At 51.0% G+C, this 19,564-nt stretch overlaps 2 protein-coding genes across 10 annotated transcripts; one reads left to right on the forward strand and one right to left on the reverse strand.

The window, feature by feature from the left end:
- The first annotated feature begins 3,346 nt into the window (after positions 1-3,346).
- Positions 3,347-7,381, forward strand: TMUB2 (transmembrane and ubiquitin like domain containing 2). 6 transcript variants are annotated; one of them, XM_090257663.1, is made up of 4 exons: positions 3,347-3,493; positions 3,989-4,113; positions 5,376-5,939; positions 6,155-7,381. In XM_090257663.1, exons 2-4 carry the CDS (start codon positions 4,079-4,081, stop codon positions 6,519-6,521), a joined length of 966 nt encoding a protein of 321 aa, XP_090113789.1. In that variant the 5' UTR covers positions 3,347-3,493; positions 3,989-4,078; the 3' UTR covers positions 6,522-7,381. The 6 variants fall into 6 exon arrangements, with proteins under 6 accessions (XP_090113789.1, XP_090113791.1, XP_090113790.1 ...); XM_090257665.1 differs by having other exon boundaries at positions 4,054-4,113; XM_090257664.1 differs by having other exon boundaries at positions 3,347-3,439.
- Positions 7,382-7,460: 79 nt separating this feature from the next.
- On the reverse strand, positions 7,461-15,247 carry ATXN7L3 (ataxin 7 like 3). 4 transcript variants are annotated; one of them, XM_090257659.1, is made up of 13 exons: positions 14,997-15,247; positions 13,543-13,653; positions 13,110-13,242; positions 12,734-12,905; positions 12,464-12,561; positions 12,271-12,293; positions 11,920-11,986; positions 11,684-11,769; positions 11,091-11,159; positions 10,790-10,833; positions 10,434-10,505; positions 10,190-10,347; positions 7,461-10,088 (listed from the first exon to the last, which is right to left on the reverse strand). In XM_090257659.1, the coding sequence occupies exons 2-13, from the start codon at positions 13,591-13,593 to the stop codon at positions 9,940-9,942; spliced, it is 1,122 nt and encodes a 373-aa protein (XP_090113785.1). In that variant the 5' UTR covers positions 13,594-13,653; positions 14,997-15,247; the 3' UTR covers positions 7,461-9,939. The 4 variants fall into 4 exon arrangements, with proteins under 4 accessions (XP_090113785.1, XP_090113786.1, XP_090113788.1 ...); XM_090257660.1 differs by having other exon boundaries at positions 11,920-11,965; positions 14,997-15,246; XM_090257662.1 differs by having other exon boundaries at positions 11,684-11,712; positions 11,920-11,965; positions 14,997-15,245.
- Positions 15,248-19,564: the final 4,317 nt, after the last annotated feature.

Below are 19,564 nucleotides of genomic sequence, written 5' to 3' on the forward strand. Positions count from 1 at the left end.
GTGCCACTGGACCCTATAGGATACCTACTATATTAGATCACTCTACCAAAACAGGGAGTCATAGCAGCCCTACCTAATACATAGAAGCAAACACAGGGAGGCAAAGAAATGAGGCTCAAATGAAAGAACAGATCAAAACTCCAGAAAAAGAACTAAAATGGAGATAAGCCATCTATCAGATGCAGAGTTCAAAACACTGGTTATAAGGACGCTCAAGGAATTTAGTGAGGACCTCAAGCATAAAAAAGATCCAGTCAGAAATGAAGGATACACTAATTAAAATAAAGAACAGTTTACAGGGAAACAACAGTAGAGTGGATGAGGCTGAGAATCAAATGATATGGAAAATAAGCAAAAAACAAAACAAAACAACCAATCAGAACAAGAAAAAAGAATCCAAAAGAACGAGGATAGTGTAAGGTGACTCTGGGACAACTTCAAGTGTTCCAACATTCACATCAGAGGGCTGCCAGAAGGGGAAGAGAAAGAGCAAGAATTTGGAAATCTATTTGAAAAAATTATTAAAGAAAAATTCCCTAATTTGGTGAAGGAAATAGACACACAAGTCCAGGATGCACAGAGTCCCAAACAAGATGGATGCAAAGAGGCCCACTCCAAGATATATAATTAAAATGCTAAAGTTTCAAAATAAAGAGAGAATCTTAAAAGCAACAAGAGAAAAACAGTTAGTTACCTACAGGGGAATTCCCATAAGACTGTCAGCTGATTTCTCAAAAGAATCTTTGTAGGCCACAAGGGATTGGCAAGAAATAATCAGTCATGAAAAGCAGGGACCTACAGCCAAGATTGCTTTACCCAGCAAAGATTCATTTTCAATCGAAGGGCAGATACAGAGCTTCCCAGACAAGAAAAAACTAAAGGAGTTCATCATCACCAAACCATTATTATATGAAATGTTAAAGGGACTTATTTAAGAAAAAGAAGAAGATGCCATGGATGGTGTGGCTCAGTGGATTGAGTGCCGGCCTGAGAACAAAAGGGTTGCTGGTTCAGTTCCCAGTCAGGGCACATGCCTGGTCCCCAGTCCGGGGTGTGCGAGAGGCAACCACACATTGTTGTTTCTCTCCCTCTCTTTCTCCCTCCTTCCCCTTCTAAAACTAAATAAATAAAATCTTTTTTAAAAAAAAGATCATATTAATATATAGCACATTTCCTAGCATATAATGAACTCTCAAAAGGATTAACAGTGGTTCAAGTTGTTGGGTTATTCATTTCCTCAAATATTCGAGAGCCCCTGAACCTGCTATTCTCTCTTTGTTTGGAACCTTGCTTGGTAAATCTCTACTCACTCTTCAAAATTCTGTTTGACTGTACTATGATGTCGTGCCTCATCCTGTGTCATTCAAAATAAAAACACTAAGCTTTAAACTCAAAAGGTATATATATATGGAGAAATTAAAACAGTACTTTCAATCTCAAAAACATAGTTGGTCAAAAGAAGCCAGACAAAAGAACTGAAAGGAGTGCCCTGGCTCAGTGGATTGAGCACCGGCCTGTAAACCAAAGGGTTGCTTGTTTGATTGATTCCTAGTCAGGTCACATGCCTGAGTTGCAGGCCAAGTCCCTGGAGGGCGGCGGCAGGGGTGGGGGGACACGTGAATGGTAACCACACATTGTTTCTCTCACTCTCTTTCTCCCTCCCTTCCCCTCTCTCTAAAAATAAATAAATAAAATTTTATTTTAAAAAAATTGAAAGGAGCGACTCAAACAGATACTTGTACATCAATGTTCAAAGCAACATTATTCACAACAACCCAAAGTAGAAAGAACACAAATTTCCATTAACAGATAAATGGGTAAAGAAAATGTGGCTGGAGGGAGGGGGGCTACTGGGTGGAGGGGAGCAAAGGAAAAAGAAACTGGGATAACTGTAACAGCATAATCAATAAAACATACCAAAAAAAGGAAATGTGGTATATACATATAATGGAATATTAATCAGCCTTGAAAATGAATACAATTTTGATATGGTCTACAACATGAATGACCCTAAATGAATGGTCTAGAACATGCTAAGTGAAATGAACCAGACAAAAAGACGACAAATATTGTGTGGTTCCTACTTATATGAGATACCTAGAATCAGGTACCTGAGGTAGGGAAATTCATAGAAAGTAGAATTGAGGTGGGAGGAGGAATGGGTACAGAAGTGGACAGTGTGTACATTGTGAATGTAGTTCATGCCATTGAATTAGCCACTTAAAATGGTTCAAGTAGTAAATTTTATGTGTATTTTACAATAAATACTTAAAAAGGAAAAAGCCAGACAACAAAGAGTACATTCTTTTTTATTCCACTTATACAAAGTACAGAAACAAAAATCTAATCTATGGTGACATAAATCAGAATAGTGACTTCTTAGCTTTGGTCAGGTAGCTCAGTTGCTTAGAGCATCATCCGGATAAGCCAAGTTTCTGAGTTCAATCCCCAGTCAGGGCACATGCCAGAATCAACCAATGAATGCATAAATAAGTAGAACAACAAATTGATGTTTTTCTCTCTAATTTTTTTTTTTTTTAAAGTGACTATTCTGTAAATTAGTGGCTGGAAGAGGACAAGGGGAGTTATGGGTCATTTTCTATTTCTTGATCCGAATGCTGGTTCTACTGGTGTAACACTGAGCTCTTCCCTTATGAGTCTGCCCGTCTGCATCATATTTATACTTTAATCAATAGTTCACCAGAAAACAAACAAAAAAAACCCAGCACATCTTTAGAAAAAATTTAATTGCAAAATCTGGATAAGTCCTTGGAAGCTGAACCGTCTAGGGGACTCCTCCTTTTCTTGTGCTCTAAACCTGCGATGAATCTATGCCTTCTTTGAAATGCTTTCTTGCATAATTTACCCAAGTCCCACACTATCTGGAGCCGCATTCTCGGAGCACCGCATAGTGACTAAATTGTCTCTTTCCTGAATTCTGGGAAATCAGAGACCAGTCCTTACTGACCCCACTAGCCTGGAGCAGTAAAAAATCCTGTCAAACCGGGAAGCTGAGAGCGAGGCCGGAAGAAGAAATCTGGAAAAATGGAAGTGCTTCAGGGATTCTGCCCAGCGGTGCCAGCGCGCTCAATCTTCTAGACCCAATACCACGCCCTCTTTAAAGCTCCGCCCCCAATTTACTCTTGGCCCTGCCCCTCAATCCAGAGCTTCTCGGACCCCGCCCACCAGGCGTGGCCCTGACCGGGAGAGCCAAGATCCCGCCAACAATGACTCCGCCCCTCCTTCCGCTGAAAAACCTGTCCCTTTTAAAGAATACGTTTACGTCAGCCGGTCTTACGTAGATTTTGCATCATCAGTGCAAAGCGGGGAGGCGGGACTTCCTATCTCTGGCTCTAACAACTTCCTGGAGAAGCCGGAAGAGACTGGACCTTGGGCAGAATCGGGGATAGCCAGCCCCTTCTCCGGCCCCTACGGAAAGGTGAGTCCATGGGCCGTCCTGGCGAAGTCAAAACGCTTAGTCTGGCCGTTTCAGGTGAGGACCTCTTTCCCTATCCAGACACAGTACCGGTCAGTCCCCTCTTTATTTCCCATGACTCCCCGCGTACTCAAGCCCCGCCCCCAGCCCCTGGCCCCGCCCCGGAGTTTGAGGGGTGTGGATGGTTTGTGACCCCTTCACCGGATTCTACCGCTCATCGGCTGGGAGAAGTGGGCTTGTGCACGGGGGCTAGAACCAGGCAACCTCTCGGCTCGGCTGGGCCCACAGACCCCTTCTCCAGTGCCGCGAGGATAGGACCGCCCAAAAGCGGAGCCTTCGCCTCAGAAAAGGCAGGGGACACCCCCTCACCGCGCGGTCTGAGTCGCTCACAGGCTAAGGAGAGAGCGAAGGCCCTGAGGCGGGAGACCTGGGGTCCTGTCCGGTCCCCTGCTCACGAAAGTTCCCTGTGTTTGTGCCTCTCTTTTTCGCCTCTGTTCGCCGGAATTTACTTTTTTTGTAAATCGGAGTTAATGACAACCTTCTTACCATCAGGGGTTAGCTGTGGGAGTGATAAATAATTGCTACTACTTATTTATTGAACAATTGCAATGTACCAGGCACTCTGCTAAGTATTTTGCTTCGATGATTTCCCGGCATCTTCAAAACAATCTTATGAGGTAGGTACTATTTATAACCCCATTTTACTGATGAAAAAGCTGAGGCTCTGAGAAAGTTGTCTGAGGTTACAGAGCTAGAAAGAGGCAGGACCAGGATTATAAATTATTATTTTTCCTCACTCCAGGAAGCATGTGGAAGCTAGTCAGATGTTGATGTTCCACAGATATTTGAGCAACTACTATGGCATTATGCTGGGCACTACAGTACATGGAGAAATACATGTGATCCTTGTCTTACAGGAGTCTAGTAGAGAGAGATGGACAGGTAGCTGAATATAATGAAGTTTTATAGTTGCTGTGAGAATAGTCTGGTAATGATAATCATTAGACTGGATTTGCCCAGGGGCAGCTGTGAAAGCAGTAAATCCTCCAAGGGAAAGGAGGTACTCCGAGGAGCAAGCTGAGATCCTTTGCCTTTCTAAGAAAGTGCTGAGAAAGTACACAGTACAGAGAGACTGAGATATGGATTGTGACAGTTATTTTGGGAACCTTCCAGATCTGTTCCACTCAGGTAGTGATTTTTTAGTTGGGAGCCTATGGTGACCCACGAGGGCTGTGTGTCTGGTGTCTGTCCTACTTTGCTCCCCAGAGCTTGCCAGAAGAGTTACAGAGGAGGCAGACACAATGTCTGCTGCGTAGTGTCTGCTGACGACCCCTACAGGGCCTTTGGGGGTTTTGGACTCTTTTGTCCCTTTGGGGATATCTGACTTTGCTTTTGATGATAAGTTAATTTTCTTTGGCTCTTCACATCTGGATCTAAATATGTGACCATGAGTGAGTTTTAAATGAGACAGTCTGGCAAGAGTTGCACTATACCCCCAAAAAGGCCCCAGAATAAAATACTACAGGCTTTTTGATCTCTCTGAGGCCACCTTGGAGACTTCTCAAAGGGGCATAGTTGCTTCACCAAGTGATAGAAGTCCAAGCAAAACTCAGGGCATAAAGAAGCAAATGTTTTTCTCCAACCTACCAAAAAAGCAACAAACACAAAGCTGTAAGGTTTTCCTAATAATCCATGATCACTAGGGGCTTGGAATGTGAGAGAGGAAGGGTGTGGAATCTGAAAGAGTTTCACAATAGAGGTAAAGGGTAAGTCATTAGCGTTAGGTTGGGGGTTCAGAGTTAGAAAGGTTTGTTTCCCCTTCCGCAAGACAGTGAACTCCATTTTCTTTCAGGGTTGTGTCAGTTAGAACCTAAACAAATTTGAAATCTGGTTGCAACCCTAGAGGCTGTGCTGATGTTATCCCCCTTTATTCCTGCAGTGTGGACCCAGTCAACAGCCAGGCCATGGAACTCAATGATGTCACCCTTATTGAGGGTGTGGGTAATGAGGTGACTGTGGTGGCAGGTGTGGTGGTGCTGATTCTAGCCTTGGTCCTAGCTTGGCTCTCTACCTATGTAGCTGACAGCAGTAGCAACCAGCTCCTGGGCACTATTGTGTCAGCTGGCGACACATCCGTCCTCCACCTGGGGCATGTGGACCATCTGGTGGCAAGCCAAGGCACCCCAGAGCCAACTGAACTCCCCCATCCAACAGAGAGTAATGATGAGAAGGCTGACGAGACTGGAGAAGGTGGAGACTCCACAGGGGAGCCTGGAGCTGGGGGTGGTGTTGAACCCAGCCTTGAGCATCTGCTTGACATCCAAGGCCTGTCCAAAAGACAAGTGGGCCCAGAGAGCAGCAATTCACAAGCTCCTCTGAGATCTGAGGATAGCACCTCCCTGCCTCCCAGCCCTGGCTTCATCAATGTACGGCTCAAATTCCTTAATGACACCGAGGAGCTGGCTGTGGCCAGGCCAGAAGATACTGTGGGTACCCTAAAAAGGTGAGTGAGCTGGTAAGTGGGAGGCTGTTCATACCCCATGTCCCCAGCCCTTGGTTGCCTCAACAGGGAAGTGTCAGGTCCAGCCCTATTAGGAATGGGTGAGATTTCTTAGAAATACACTCTTTAATCCCCCCCCCCCCCCATTGCCCTTTGTTGGTTTAGGCCTGTTTTTTCATTCCTTGGCCTCTGTCTTTCCTTCTCTTTCATTCTTACAGTAAATACTTCCCTGGACAAGAGAGCCAGATGAAACTGATCTACCAGGGCCGCCTGCTGCAGGACCCAGCCCGAACACTGCGTTCCCTGAACATTACCAACAACTGTGTGATTCATTGCCACCGCTCACCCCCAGGGTCAGCTGTTCCAGGTCCCTCAGCCTCCCTGGCCCCCTCCTCAGCCACTGAGTCCCCCAGCCTTAGTGTCAGTGTGGGCAGCCTCATGGTGCCTGTGTTTGTGGTGCTGTTGGGTGTGGTCTGGTACTTCCGTATCAATTATCGCCAGTTCTTCACAGCACCTGCCACTGTCTCCCTGGTGGGGGTCACTGTCTTCTTCAGCTTCCTAGTATTTGGGATGTATGGACGATAAGGACATAGGGAGAAAATGAAAGGCGTGGTCTTCCTCCTTTATGGCCTCCCCCTTTTCCTGGCCAGAGCTGGGCCCAAGGGCCTGGAGGGAGGGGTGGAGAGGATATGGTGGGTCCTCTTCTAGCCCCTTCACATCCACAAGGGTACAGACATCCCCTCTGCACAAGCACAACTCAGGTAGAAATGAGGATGTCATCTTCCTTAACTTTTAGGGTCCTGAAGTTCAGAGCCACGCTGATGGCCCAGCTCAGTGGCGTGGGGAGCCTAGGCTCTGAGGATTCCTTCCTAGCTGTGACCGTAGCTCTTCTCATTGTCCTGCATGTTTGTTCCTCAGCAGCCAGGGCCACCTGCCAGGGCAGCTCAGTGTGGCCCCTGCATACTTCTGCAGAGAACCTGGAGTACCTTTCAATTCTTTAGTGGAATATCCATCTCTTGAGACTAAAATCATACAGGCAGAAATGAAGATTAAGTCAGCGTGCCCTATAGGCACCTAGCTGCCTCTCCCTCTACCCCTTTAGCAGGAATAGGGTGTCCTCCATGTTCTGGACAGTGTCCAGTGTTCTCCCTTTTTTCAAAGCACTTTTTTTCCCCCTTAATAGTCCTTTAGAGCTCCATCAGGAAGGGGACTAGGACACAAAGCCAAGCCCCCAGCATTGGGAGAGGCTAGGCCACAGCTGTTGCTACCCTAGGCCTAAGGCTGTAAGCAAGAAATGGTTCTGGCCCTCAGCCAGTGACCTACCCTGCCCAGCTCCAAAGAGGAGCTCTGAGTGTGGAGCACTGTTTTACCAGCCGTTGTCTCTGGGGGTCCTGGATGGGGGGAGTGGGTTGTGTCTGCGACTGAATAAAGTTCCATTTTGTGGCTGTGGCGCCTCCTGTGACATTAAGAGAATGGCTTTGCTCTGCCCCCAGCAACATGGTAATGAGGGTGGGTAGGCCCCGCTACCAATGGGAGATGCAGTTTATTTACACCAGCAGCCATGGGGGCAGGGGAAATACACAGCGTTTACAAAGTTAGCTACCTGTACAAGATGGATTACATATGCAAAAATAAAAATCTCAAGACCACAGGACAGCGTGAGCCCCACCCCCCTCCCCCAATGACCCCAGCATGCGGTAATGCCAGGCGGGTGGCCCCTGGGCATGCGGGGGGGAGTGATGCATGGAAGGAAAAGCCACCGGCCATGGAAATTAGTACAGAACCCCCCCACACACACTCAGACACATGATAGGGTACAGGGTGGACGACACCTAGCCAGGGTGGGAAGGATGGGAATTGAAACCCACACAGCCTGCTGTTAGAGGGAGGGGAGTGGGGGAGCTCCTAGCCCCTGTTAAACTACATGGTAGGGGGGCATACTCTCCCAAGAAGGGAAGGGATTTGTTCCCTCAGATCCCTGCTGGACCAAGCCCATCTCTTACCCAGCTTGGGCAGGGGGCTCTGCCCTGAGGGCAGGCTGAGGAACAATGGGGAAGTGGATGTGGACAAACCAGTTCCCAAACTACTTCCCACTTCTCCCTCCTCCAACCAGAAGGGGGAAAGGGAGAGGCCAAAAGGGAAAGGGTATATAGTAGGGCCTGAACTGCAGCTGCCTCAGAAGGAAGAATGGCCCCTGGCCTTCCTCCCTTCACCTTCAACCTACTTCCAAGAGGTCATTTGGAAGCAGGCTGGAGACTGGCTGAGATCCTCCTTTCCCTCTGGCTTTCCCTTAGAGGGAGAAGACTATGGAGGTTCAAGAACAGAGGAGCCTAGGCCCCAGGATTTATTCTAACTCCTGCCAAAATCTGTTTGGCTTTTTAAAAAATAAGCACAATTCTTGGGTTTAAAAACCGATTTGTAACCAGACTTCAGCCACAAGCAGAACAACCCCAGGGGGAGGTTGGGGTTCCAGATGGTACTACAACCCCATCTCTGTTGTTCTTTTAACCCTCTAGGATCCCTAACCCAAATCAGTCCAACCAGTCCTGGGTACTAGCTACCCAATGTGGGGTAACTCCTCCTGAGAGGAGGGCAGGGGACACATCCAGCAAATGCCAGAGAACTTGGCTTAGGGTCAGCTCCACCCACGTCAGTTAGTTCTGCTCCCAGCCCAGACTGCATTCCTCCAGCTTGGCTCCTGGGAGTGATGGTGCCCACATGGAGGTGGGACGGTACATCTCTTCAGGATGTAGACCAGGCAGGTGGGCACACTGGCATGACAGTACACAGAGGGGGCAATGCCTAGACATGACACCCCTTCCCCTCCACTGATAACCCAGAGCACAGACTACCCTCTCTTCCCACCCTACTCCTAGCAAAGGGGAAGAGGTAAAAGATCAGGATTTTCCTCAGAGCCCCAAACCACAAGTACAGAATAAATAACTTAAAAGCGGCTAAGGAACGGGAAACAGGGCAGGTCTTGGAGGCAGGAGCATCAAAAGAGGAACTGAAGCTGGTCAAGGTGAAAGAGGAGGGTGGCAAGCAGCAGTTGGGAACGTGGGCTGCCCTGGAAGGGCAGTGGGACAGGGTAGGCAGGAGGAACATGGGGCCACCCCAGGAGGGTGAGGCTGAGCCCCTTCCTGGGGCAGGGAATGAGGTAAGAAAACATTTCAAATAAAGCAGCACCGTTCCCTCTCACCTTGGGGCCCCACTCCTCACCAGCCCTGGGTCAGGGAGAAAAGGTAGGGGAGTCATTTTGATACACAGCTCCCTCTTCCTACCCTCCCCTTACCCATTCTTTGAAGCTGTAGAGGCTGGAGGCCCTTTCCTGGCACCCAACAAAAGGACAGCTCATGCTGCCAATGAGGCCCATGGGGACTGAGGGGAAAGGGCTGCCCCTGTGAGGGGCAGGGAAGGCGGTGGCAGTTCTGGATGCCTACCTCAGCAGACAGCTTGCTGTGCCTGCCTACCCCTGGGATTTGGGGCATTTGATAGGATTCTGCACACACACAGGGCACACCCAGCCCTGCCCCTCAGCTCCAAGCACCGGACCCATTCACATTGCTGAGGGCAGCTGGGGGAGGCCCCCTCCAGGCTCAGCTTCTAACCCACAGCCTCCCAGGTAGCCATAATGCTCCTCGGCAGGGCTTAGTCCAGTTCCTGGGGTGGGGGGCAGGCAGTGCCCTGGCAGAGTGCCCAGGTCAGGCCCCTGGCCTAGCTGGACATCCAGTAACTCAGAATAAATATGAAAACCGCCTCCCCACCAAACTTATGTCCAAGGCATAAATGTCCAGGTCTGAGTCCTGCATGCCGAGGGGTCGTACTCCATCGCAGAGGACCCTGACACCCCCCAGGGGCGCATAACTGGATCCTCTGCTTGCCTGGCCCACCAAGCTTCTCAAGCCCAGACCCCCAGCAGCCGTCCATTTGCCAGGCTACACCACCTGGGTGGGGGTTGGGAGAGAGGGCTCTGCTTAGCCAAAGGCTATCCCTTGCACCCAAGTCAGTTGATGTCATCGTAGATGCTGGGCGTTGGGGGTGCCGGTGGCTTTGGCTTTTTCTTCTTGTTGGAGCCCAGGCTGGAGGCAGTCCCTACCAGGCTCAGATGGGATTTCTTCTTCTTTGTTTTCCGCGACTCGGAGCTGTTGGTACCTGAAGAGAAAGGTGCACAAGGGATGAGGGCAGGGTTTTGGCGGGAGAACACAAACATGCCCCCACCACTCCTTTGCTTCAGGCCCAGCTGGATCACCTACCTAGACCCCATCCCTGATTCTCACTCGTCTTGGAGGAGCCTGAATCAGAGGGTGAGAGATCAGAGGAGCCGTCCCACTGAAGCCGGCTGATCAGGGCCTGGCTGTCAGTCATGTCAAAGCTGTCATTATCCAGGGAACTCTCGACCTCTGGAAGGACGCTAGAAAGGGCCAGAGAAGGACTTTACAGATATCAATCACCATCCTAACCTTTCACAACCCACTACCCTTCTTACAGGTCACTTACGCTGAGGGTCCAAGGAAGTAAATCCGCACGGCTCGCCGCTGCTCATCTGTGTGCTGGGGGCAGCGCAGGGACCTGGTAGGGAGAGAACGATCAGACCCTGACAAGGTAAGAAGGGTCTGAGGAACTCAGGTTAAGCCCCTCCCCTCAGCAGAGGCAGGAGGGATGGACAATAGGGAAGGGATGGATGAAGAGCCCCCAGATTGTGCCCTAAGCCTTGACCATTATAGCCCCCAGATTATGGCCTATGGCCTGACCAAAGGGGAGTCCCACTGCTCAAGTCCATGGTACTCCCGACCCACGCCCAGGGTGTGTGTGCAGAAGGGCCCCCTGGCCCCCTTTCTAGGTTCTGAGCTCACCTGGTGCACATCTTCTTGGTGTGTTCAGAAATCACCCCACATTGCTGGAAGAGGAATATAAGCTGAAAGGAGGGATGAAGGGGGACCTACTCTAGACATTAGATATTTTCATCTGTAAAATTCAAGATTGCACAAGCAGAGATGGCCCCAAGATGTCCAGAGCAGACAATCCCAGATCACCAATGGCCAGAAAATCTATTTCCAGAGAGAGAACTCTACGGCCCTGACTATGTCACCAGCCTCCTTCAGGGCCTGAGGCTAAACCCCACTCCCAAAGGCCTCCCCTGCCCTGGTCCCTCACCGTGGTAAGCAGGCTACGCAGCTCATCAGGTCCCAGGGTCTCATAGCTGATCCCAGCTGAGTTGTTATACTGGGGGAGAACCAGAGGTACAGGTCAGAGAAGCAGCAGCCAAAGAAAGGAGAGTAGGGATGGGGTGAAGAACCAGTCCCTTTCAACCCATTCTAAGTGAGGATGCCTTAAGACTTCCCAGCAAGCTCTGGCAGGTATGGTTCAGTGGATTGAGCAATGGCCTACAAACTGAAAGGTGGCTGGTTCAATTCCCAATCAGACAGAGCACATGCCTGGGTTGTGGGCCAGGTCCCGGTTGGGGGTTTGCAAAAGGCAACTGATTAATATTTCTCTCTAACATTGATGTTTCTCTCACTCTTTCTCCCTCCCTTCCCCTCTCTCTAAAAATAAATACACAAAATCTTAAAAAAAAAAAAAAAAAAGACGACTTTCCAGCAGTTTTCCAATATGCAAGACCTAAATACCCCATCAAGTGCTTCTGGCTGTCAGCATTCTGATCCCCACTTGTCTAAATCTCACCCAACCCACAAGGAAAACAAAGAAAATGAGGTGGAACCTAAGAGGGGCAGCTCGTACTCACTCACCTTAAAAGGATCCGAATTGCTAAGTTCCCCTGAAGAAGAAAAAAGAATGGGAAGGGTGTTTGGTGCAGAGGTACAGACAGAGAACCCTGAAAATAACCAGAGAGGAAGTGGGGGTGACAGAAGGATCACAGGCCCTCCCTCAATACCCTTGTCCCCCAAGCCTCCCACCTCCACCTCCAGCAATGAGTCCCAGAAAATACAGCTAGAATCACTGATGTTATTCCAGCCCCACTTACCATTTTTGTGTTTTAAAGACTTGGATCTTCGAGGGGAATTGGGGTTCTGGAATGGGAGATACCATAGCTTTGGGGAAAGGGTAACGATAAGGGGGAGCCGAGAACCCAGGGAAGGAAAAAAGATTTGACAAAGAAACATCCTCAAATTCCTACTCTTTTTACCCATACCCAGCCTCCCAACCCCCCAAGGCCTCTTGTTGCCCTCCTGCCCACCACAGACACCCTCATCCCAGAACCCAGAGGCACCCAATGACCTCAGACTTGAGTCAAGATACTTGAGGACTCCCTGCCCAAAGGGGAGGGTTAACTGTCCTTCACCCAAATTTCCCTCATGCTTGCCCCGGCTCTCACCTTGTCTGATTTTCTCTTCTTGGCTGTGTAGGACAAAAGGATAAAGGACAGGGTCACTTTCAGTTCCCAATCTAAGAGCACCGAAAGGAAAGTACAAAACTACATCTCCACCCTCACTCAAAATAACTTGCAATTGTTACATACTCAATTCCTGTTGGCCCACCACCCCAGTGCCCCCAAGTTTCCCAAGCACCTTTCTTCTCTGAGCCATAGGACCAGTCATTGTCATTGATGTCATCATTATCTTCTTGGTCACTCTCGGACTTGTTCATACTGTTGCTATTTGCAATCCTGATAAGAAAGAAAAAGGGCCAAGGCTGCTACCTCTCTTTTGCCCCCACATAGTGGAGCACCTGGGGCCAAGCACGACCCACCCTGTGTATCCAAATGCCCCCATGGGACACTATGGTACAAACTGCAAAAGATGAGCAGTTCTGGTTCTAGCAGAAGGAGAAGCCCTCACCGGCGGTTGGCAATTCGGCTGCTATTCCGACCCATTCCTAGGCACTTCTCCAGGTGGGGAGCAAAGCGGGAAGCGGCAATGCTGCGGCTGCAATTGGGGCAAACACACTCCTTGCTCTTCCACTGGTTGAAAACCTGTCCAAAGATGTCCAACCCCGGCTGGTCCACGATCTCTGGGGACAGGAGAGGCGTGGCGATCAGGGTAAGTAGGAAACCCTTACCTCATCCTCCCCACACCATGCCCCATAGCCTCTTCCAATTCCTTGCCTAAGCTCACTAGAGCTCCAGGCTCTATATCTGAAGACATTTCCAGAGGAGGAACCTCCAAGCACTATCAGAGCAAGGCTAGACTGCTCTCCTTCAACCCTGAAGCTCACCAAAGTCCTTCATGCTATCAGGATCTGTGTCGTCCAAGAAGAAGTAGCCACACTTGACAGCCCGGTGTACCTCAAAGCAGAATCCCAAACAGGAATCCTCGACCAGGTCAGCGTATATCTCCTGAGCGATGGCCTGGGTGCAGGGGAGAATATCCACAGTCACAAGAGTCATAGCTGCCTGGACTGAAAGCAATTTTCACCAACCAAATCTCCTGCTAACTGGCCCTGGCCAAAAATAATGCTTTCTTTGCCATCTCCCCCATCTTGACTTTGCCTTCTTTCTTCTTCTTGATCCTTGGGCCTTTTCATCTGGTCCTATTCCCTTTAAGGAATAAGGCTGACTACCCAAATTCCTCTTTGGTGTGGATGCCAGATATAGCGACGTAGAGACATCAAGAGAAAGAACTAGAGGCACACGTGGGGGAGCCCTCACCTCTAGTTTGCTGTTATCCAGGCCAGACAAAGACATTTCCTCCATTTTCATTTGTAAACTCTTGTGGAGACGGCGCTCTGACTGCTCATAGCACAGCGGGCGGCAACACGGCTGCACACATGGGGGTGGGGGTGTTGGTATGAGTCCAAGGCACCTCTAAACATTGCTACCTCCCCTTCGTACCTCACTGCTCAGAGCTTAATCCTAACATCAAGCTATACCCCTCCCTAAGGCCTAGGCTCACTAACTCTGGATGGTCCTTCAGGGCCTGAAACCCAAAGATGGCCTAGTCCTTCCCAGGCCTTAACTCAGGCCCTGGACTCTACTGCCAATCAGAGTCTGGGTCTATAGGAGGCAGCAGCTTATCCCAGGTCCCCAAAACTCAAACCCCTCTTTGATACCCATGGTGCAATGCAGCAGGGGGAGGAGAAGGAACTCTTAAGGCCCCACAGGGTGTGGCAAAGAACTGCACAGACTCCTAAATACACCCCCCCTTCCCTAGGCTCTCCTCAGAGTCACCTCTGCTTTCAGCCAGGATGTCCACTTGGGGGGGTACTGCTACCAGAAGTAGGAATGGCCCTAGGACCCTACAACCTTCACCCCACTGTCCTCCCTTGAAATAAGCCTACCACTACAGGAGGGGAGTGGAGCCCACAGAAACCTAGAGCTCAAGGGCCATTTCTAGTCACCATGAGCAAGAGGGGATAGAGCCTGGTGGGATGGAATGCCAGGAGTGGGCACTCCCCTTACCTGTTCTTCCTTTAGATAACCACCCTGCCTCCCTCTGGACCTGCCCGGAAGTCTCTCCAAGAGCCCCAAAGTCCAGGAATCCCCACCAAAGGATTCAGAAACAGAGCCCACAGTCCGGGGCCCCTCTGAGCGGTGGGTACGAGTTTAAGGAGCAGCCGGCCTAGAGTGGGGTGGGGACTGACAAATGAGCCAGGGGCACTGGGGAGGGTAGGAGGCCGGGCCTCGGCTCTTCCCCCGTCCCTGCGGCACTGCTGCTGCATCATACCGACTGGGGGGAGGAGAGCCGAGCCGCCGGAGGCCGGCGCCGGTCCGGGACAGACCGACCCTTAAGAGAGTGGGCAGAGTGGGACGCGTGCCGGTCCTTCCCCTTCTCCACCCGCCGACAGCTCCGGCCGGCCGGGGAGAGGAGTCCGGGAGGGTGTCTCTATTGTCCCGGGGGCTGGGGCCTGGCTCCCTAACAAAGGCCCCGCGGCCCCCTCCCCGGTTGGCCCTGCCCCGCCCAGGGGGGGTACCCAGACAGGGGGAGAGCGGGGGCCCCCGGCCGGGCCGGGAAGCCGGGGGAAGCCGGGCGTTTCCGCGTCGGCCCGGGGGGAGGGGAAGGGGCGCTGACCCAGACCTGGGGGGAGGGGGCCCAAGCCCCGCCTCGGGCCCCGCCCCCCGCCCCCCGCAGGCCCCTCCCCCGTCCGTCTCCGTTCCGTACTCACCCCGCCCGGGGGGCCGCGCCGGGGCCCGGCGGCCTCTCAGGGCCGCGTCCTCCGGCGGCGGCGGCGGCGGCGGCTGCTCCGGAGCCCCATGTCCGTCGGTCCGTCCTCGCCTCTCCCCGGGGCCCAAGGCCCGGGGCCGGGGGGTCGGGGCGCCCCCCCGCCTCGCCGCCTCACCGGGCGGCCATGGCCCCTTCCCCTCCCTTCTCGTCCCGTCGCCGCCTCCTCCTCCTCACCTCACCCCGCCCGCGCGCAGTCCGCGCGCCGTCCGCGCGTCCCTCCCCCCGCCCCCCACTCCAGCCCGCCTCTCCCGGGCGGGGGGTGCGGCGCGAGCCCGGAGCGCGCGCGCGTGCCGCGACCGAAGGATGGATGGATGGAGCTAGCGAGAGCGCGAGCGTGCGCGCGCGCGCCCCTCTCCCCCTCCCTCCGCGCGGGCTCGAGGCCAAGCGCGAGCGCGCTCCAACCTCCTCCTCTTCCTCCTCCCGCCCCTCTTCAACACCCCGCCCCCGCCCTCCCTTCCTCTTCCTTCTTTCGCTTTCGCGCGCCCAGCGACGGCTCGCGCCTGCTAGAAGGGCCCGAGCGCGTGCATCTGCCCCGCGGCCGCAGCTCGGCAGCATTTGCTCCAGGGGGCGGGGACCGAGCGGGGAGGAGGGGCGCCACGCCGCCGGCCAAAGTACCGGCGGATGGGGACGGGGGCGGGGATATGGGCGGGGCCTTCAGGAGCCACCTTGACCAATCGTCATCTCGCCTCGGCCCAGCCGGCCCAATAGAATGGTAGTGGGTGTGGCGGCGTTCAAGGTGAGGTGCGCGGTGCGCTGGGGGGCGGAGACAGTGTGCCGTCCCGGCCGGCTCCGGGGCGGGGGCAGCGGGTGGCGTCTAAAGAGAGCGCCGGCTCCTAGCCGAGCCTGGGACGCCTTCCGGCCCAGGCTCCCCCGCCCTTCCCTCGGGACTCCCGGCTCTATCCCCCAACCTCCACCGCCCCAGCCCCTCCACCGCGGCGTTTACCCTGAAGCGTACAGCCACTTCTGTGAAGAGGCTAGAGTTTAAGTGGGGCGCAGTTAGCACCTCAGGGCAAAAGAACCTATGGATCTGAAGGGGCTGGTCTGAACGTCGGTTCCCCATTTCTGGACGGGTCTCAGCCCGCTCCAGGCCCGGAACCCGCGAACGCCCGAGATGGGGGTCCTTCGCTGAGGGCGGATGCTGAGCTGTGCCCTTTTGAGCAGAGTGTCCTCCCCGGCCTCATCCTAATTTAGATCCCACACCTGCTCGCCTTTCCTGCTTCCGGAACCCATGCTGGACCGGTCTCCCCACCCCCACCTCTTAAACTGCCTGGCACTGGCCAGACCCTTCCCCCGACGTAGTGACTCCTGAGTGCGCCCATATCCGCCCGCTCTCCCCTTTTACCTTCTGGAGAAAAGGACCTTCCAGCCTCAATAGTTGCGTAGACTGGCATTTCCACCTCGGTTACTCTCTGTCTGGAGTCCTGGAATGGGTGTATGACAGCCTTCTCCCTCAGAGGATAAGATTAAACAAGGAAGAAAGTCTTAAGTCGTATCTTCGGGACCATTATTGGCTCCTTAATTTTTAGCAAACATGTATAGAGTAGATAGTACTATGTGGTTAAGACCAGGAATCAGATCTGAATTTAAATCTGTGGACTTGACAAATGAAATTGGGCAAATGGGCTCTGTTGCCTCAGTTTCCTCTAGTGTCACTGGGTATAATGATAGTACCTATCTCATTAGGTTGTTGTGAGGACTGACAAGTCAGTGCATATGAAACTCTTAGCTCAGTGTAAGTGCCTGGTAAACCTTAGTTATTGTTCTTATGGAGCTCTGTAAGAACTTGTATCTGTGCTGGAACGCAAACATGAAGTATGACAATTGTACTCCCCCAAGTTCACAATCTGTAGTGTAGACAGAACTGTAGGAAAATAATTGCCAAATCATATGATAAAAACAAGAGACACATAGGAGAGAGAGGTGCCCAGGATGAGGGATCAAGTGATGTAAGGAAAGGCTTCTTGAAGTGGGAGATGAACCAGGTCAAGGTAAACTAAGACGGTACTAGACATCCCAAACAGCAAGCTTCAGAATATGGCTTAGTCTGGGGATTGACGAGAACAAAGAAATGGGTGGGGAAGCATCAGAAAGTGAGTAGGTCAGACTACAGAGGACTAAGAATATGCTGAGGAGTTTGTGGGCTTTAAACCTACATGCCATGAGAAATCAAGGGTAATCGTTTGAAGTAGATCAGTCAGGAATGTGGGGTCTGGATACAACCTTAGGAGCAGTAGGTTTTTATATTTTTATTCTTTTTTTAAATTCTCACCTGAGGATATGTTTATTGATGAGAGAGAGAGGTGCCCTGACAGGAATCCAACCCGCAACTTTTTGGTGTATGGGACGACGCTCCAACCAGCTTAGCGACCTGCCCAGCACAGAAGCAGTAGGTTTTTATTATCGATGGAGGATTGAGGTGTTTGGGGAAAGGAGAGAGAGGAATACTGAAAACACCTTTAACCAAGATGGGGAACTCTGAGATGTGATGATACAGAAGGACAAAGTTAATTTGGGATATGTTAGAGTTACTATGGGATCAGTTAGTGGAGACTCTCAGAAGTAGGGTTCAGAGTAAGGGAGTGAGGCCAGGCCTTCAGGTACCTCCACGGAGTGAATCAGGAATTCTCCACTCCATTGATGCTGATCTGTCGCTAAATATGCGTAGTATATCCTGCTGTAAGGAATTTACACATGTTAAGGAAGCCTTCCTGTATCCTCCCTGTTTGCCTAAATTCTTTGTCACTTACCCACCTATGGCCATCCTCAGACCAAATTCCTTTACAACTGGATTATACAATTCATTCAGCACTTGGCCTGGGCTGCTCTGTGGTGGTGACCTCTTTGGGCATATGCCCAGTCTTCACAGTTATCGCCAGTCAATAAACACCAAGGACTGCACTTATTTTCGGCTCTGGGGTTACAGAGAGACGTACTTGTCCTAGTGGAACTTACAGCCTAGCAAAAGCCTGATGTGATGACATCCAGGTCATTGAAGAAACAAGTGGCATGGAGATTTTTTTGTTGGGATCAGGGGAGGCTTCCCTGGAGGAAGTGATTTTTTTTTTTAAATGTTTATTTCTTTGTTTTTTAAAAGATTTTATTTATTTTTAGGGAGAGGGGAAGAGAGGGAGAGAAATATCAATGTATGGTTGCCCCTTGCATGTCCCCAAATGGGGACCTGGCCCACAAACCAAGCATGTGCCCTGACTGGGAATCAAACCAGCGACCCTTTGGGTCGCAGGCCAGACCTCAATCCACTGAATCACACTAGCCAGAGCTCAACAAATGTTCTAGAGTGTCAAATGTCTGCCAGGCAATTTTACTGGGACTACTATAATGAACAGCAAATAAGGTGTCTTCTACTTGGGGAGCTGGAAAATAAACAAGTAAATACATAAACAAGGAACTGTAGGAGGAGGCCTCTCTAGAGGAGGTCGAGAGGCAAGGCCTGTTTGTGTGGTGACATTTGAGCTGAGGTCTGAAAAAAGAAAACCAGCTATATAGAGTTGGGGCATAGTATTTTGGGCAGAGAACAAGTGCAAAGGCCCTGTGGTAGACATGTTTGAGGAACAAAAGAGTGCTCACTTGGCTGGATAATTGTGAGTGGTTAGGAAGAGTGGGGTGAAAGAAAGAGAAGGAAAGTAGGGCCAGACCTTGTAGGGTCATGGTAATTAAGACATGGTAAATTAGCAAGTACAGAAATAAACAAGATTTGTTTTTAAAAGACAATTTGGGTTGCTATGTACAGAACAGACTGTAGGGGGCAAGAGTGCAAGCATGAAGACGAGCTTTAGGAGGTCATGGCCAAAGTTGAGCAACCATGTCATGTCGCCTTGAGAAGGATAGGGATGGCAGTAGTGGAGAAGGGCAGACAGATTCAGAGATACAGGGAATAGAATGGACAGGTCTGGGCAAAGGAATAAATGTGGAAATGAAAGAGGGTAAGGAGTTAATGCCGAAACCCTGGTTTCTAGATTGAATAACTAGATGGTTGGTGATCATTTTGCATCTTGAGGTGCAATATACCCCAGAGGACACACAGAAGTCTATACAGGTCTGCGACTTGAAGAGTGGTTTCTGTAGATACCACTTCTTGGAATGCTTACCTATGGGTGATAATTAGAAGAAGTTTATTGAGTGACATGAACACCTAGGGCAGAATGAGAAGGAACTGATACAAGAAGAGTAGATCAAGAAGAGACATAGAAATGCCCACTGGAGGTAATGATGAACATGTTAGTGACTTTAGAGTTACCTCAGGGGAGTAGTGAGTGACAGGTGAGGAAATGGGAGACCACAAAGGGCAATGAGTTTTTCAGAAGCTTCGACAAGAATAGGAAAGGGGTACGGAGTTGAGACAAGAGCTCTTGGATAGGGCCTGGGTCTTCGGCCCTTGGTGATTCCAGGAACCCAGCCAAGACCTACCTGTACAGGGAAGGCTCTCTTCCTTAACATTGAGGCCCACCAGATGTCTGGGTGGAGTTTTGAAAGTCATTCCTAATCTTGGTG

Source organism: Furipterus horrens, unplaced genomic scaffold (assembly GCF_987537825.1).
Source record: "Furipterus horrens unplaced genomic scaffold, mFurHor1.1.pri manual_scaffold_11, whole genome shotgun sequence".
Classification (NCBI taxonomy): domain Eukaryota; kingdom Metazoa; phylum Chordata; class Mammalia; order Chiroptera; family Furipteridae; genus Furipterus; species Furipterus horrens.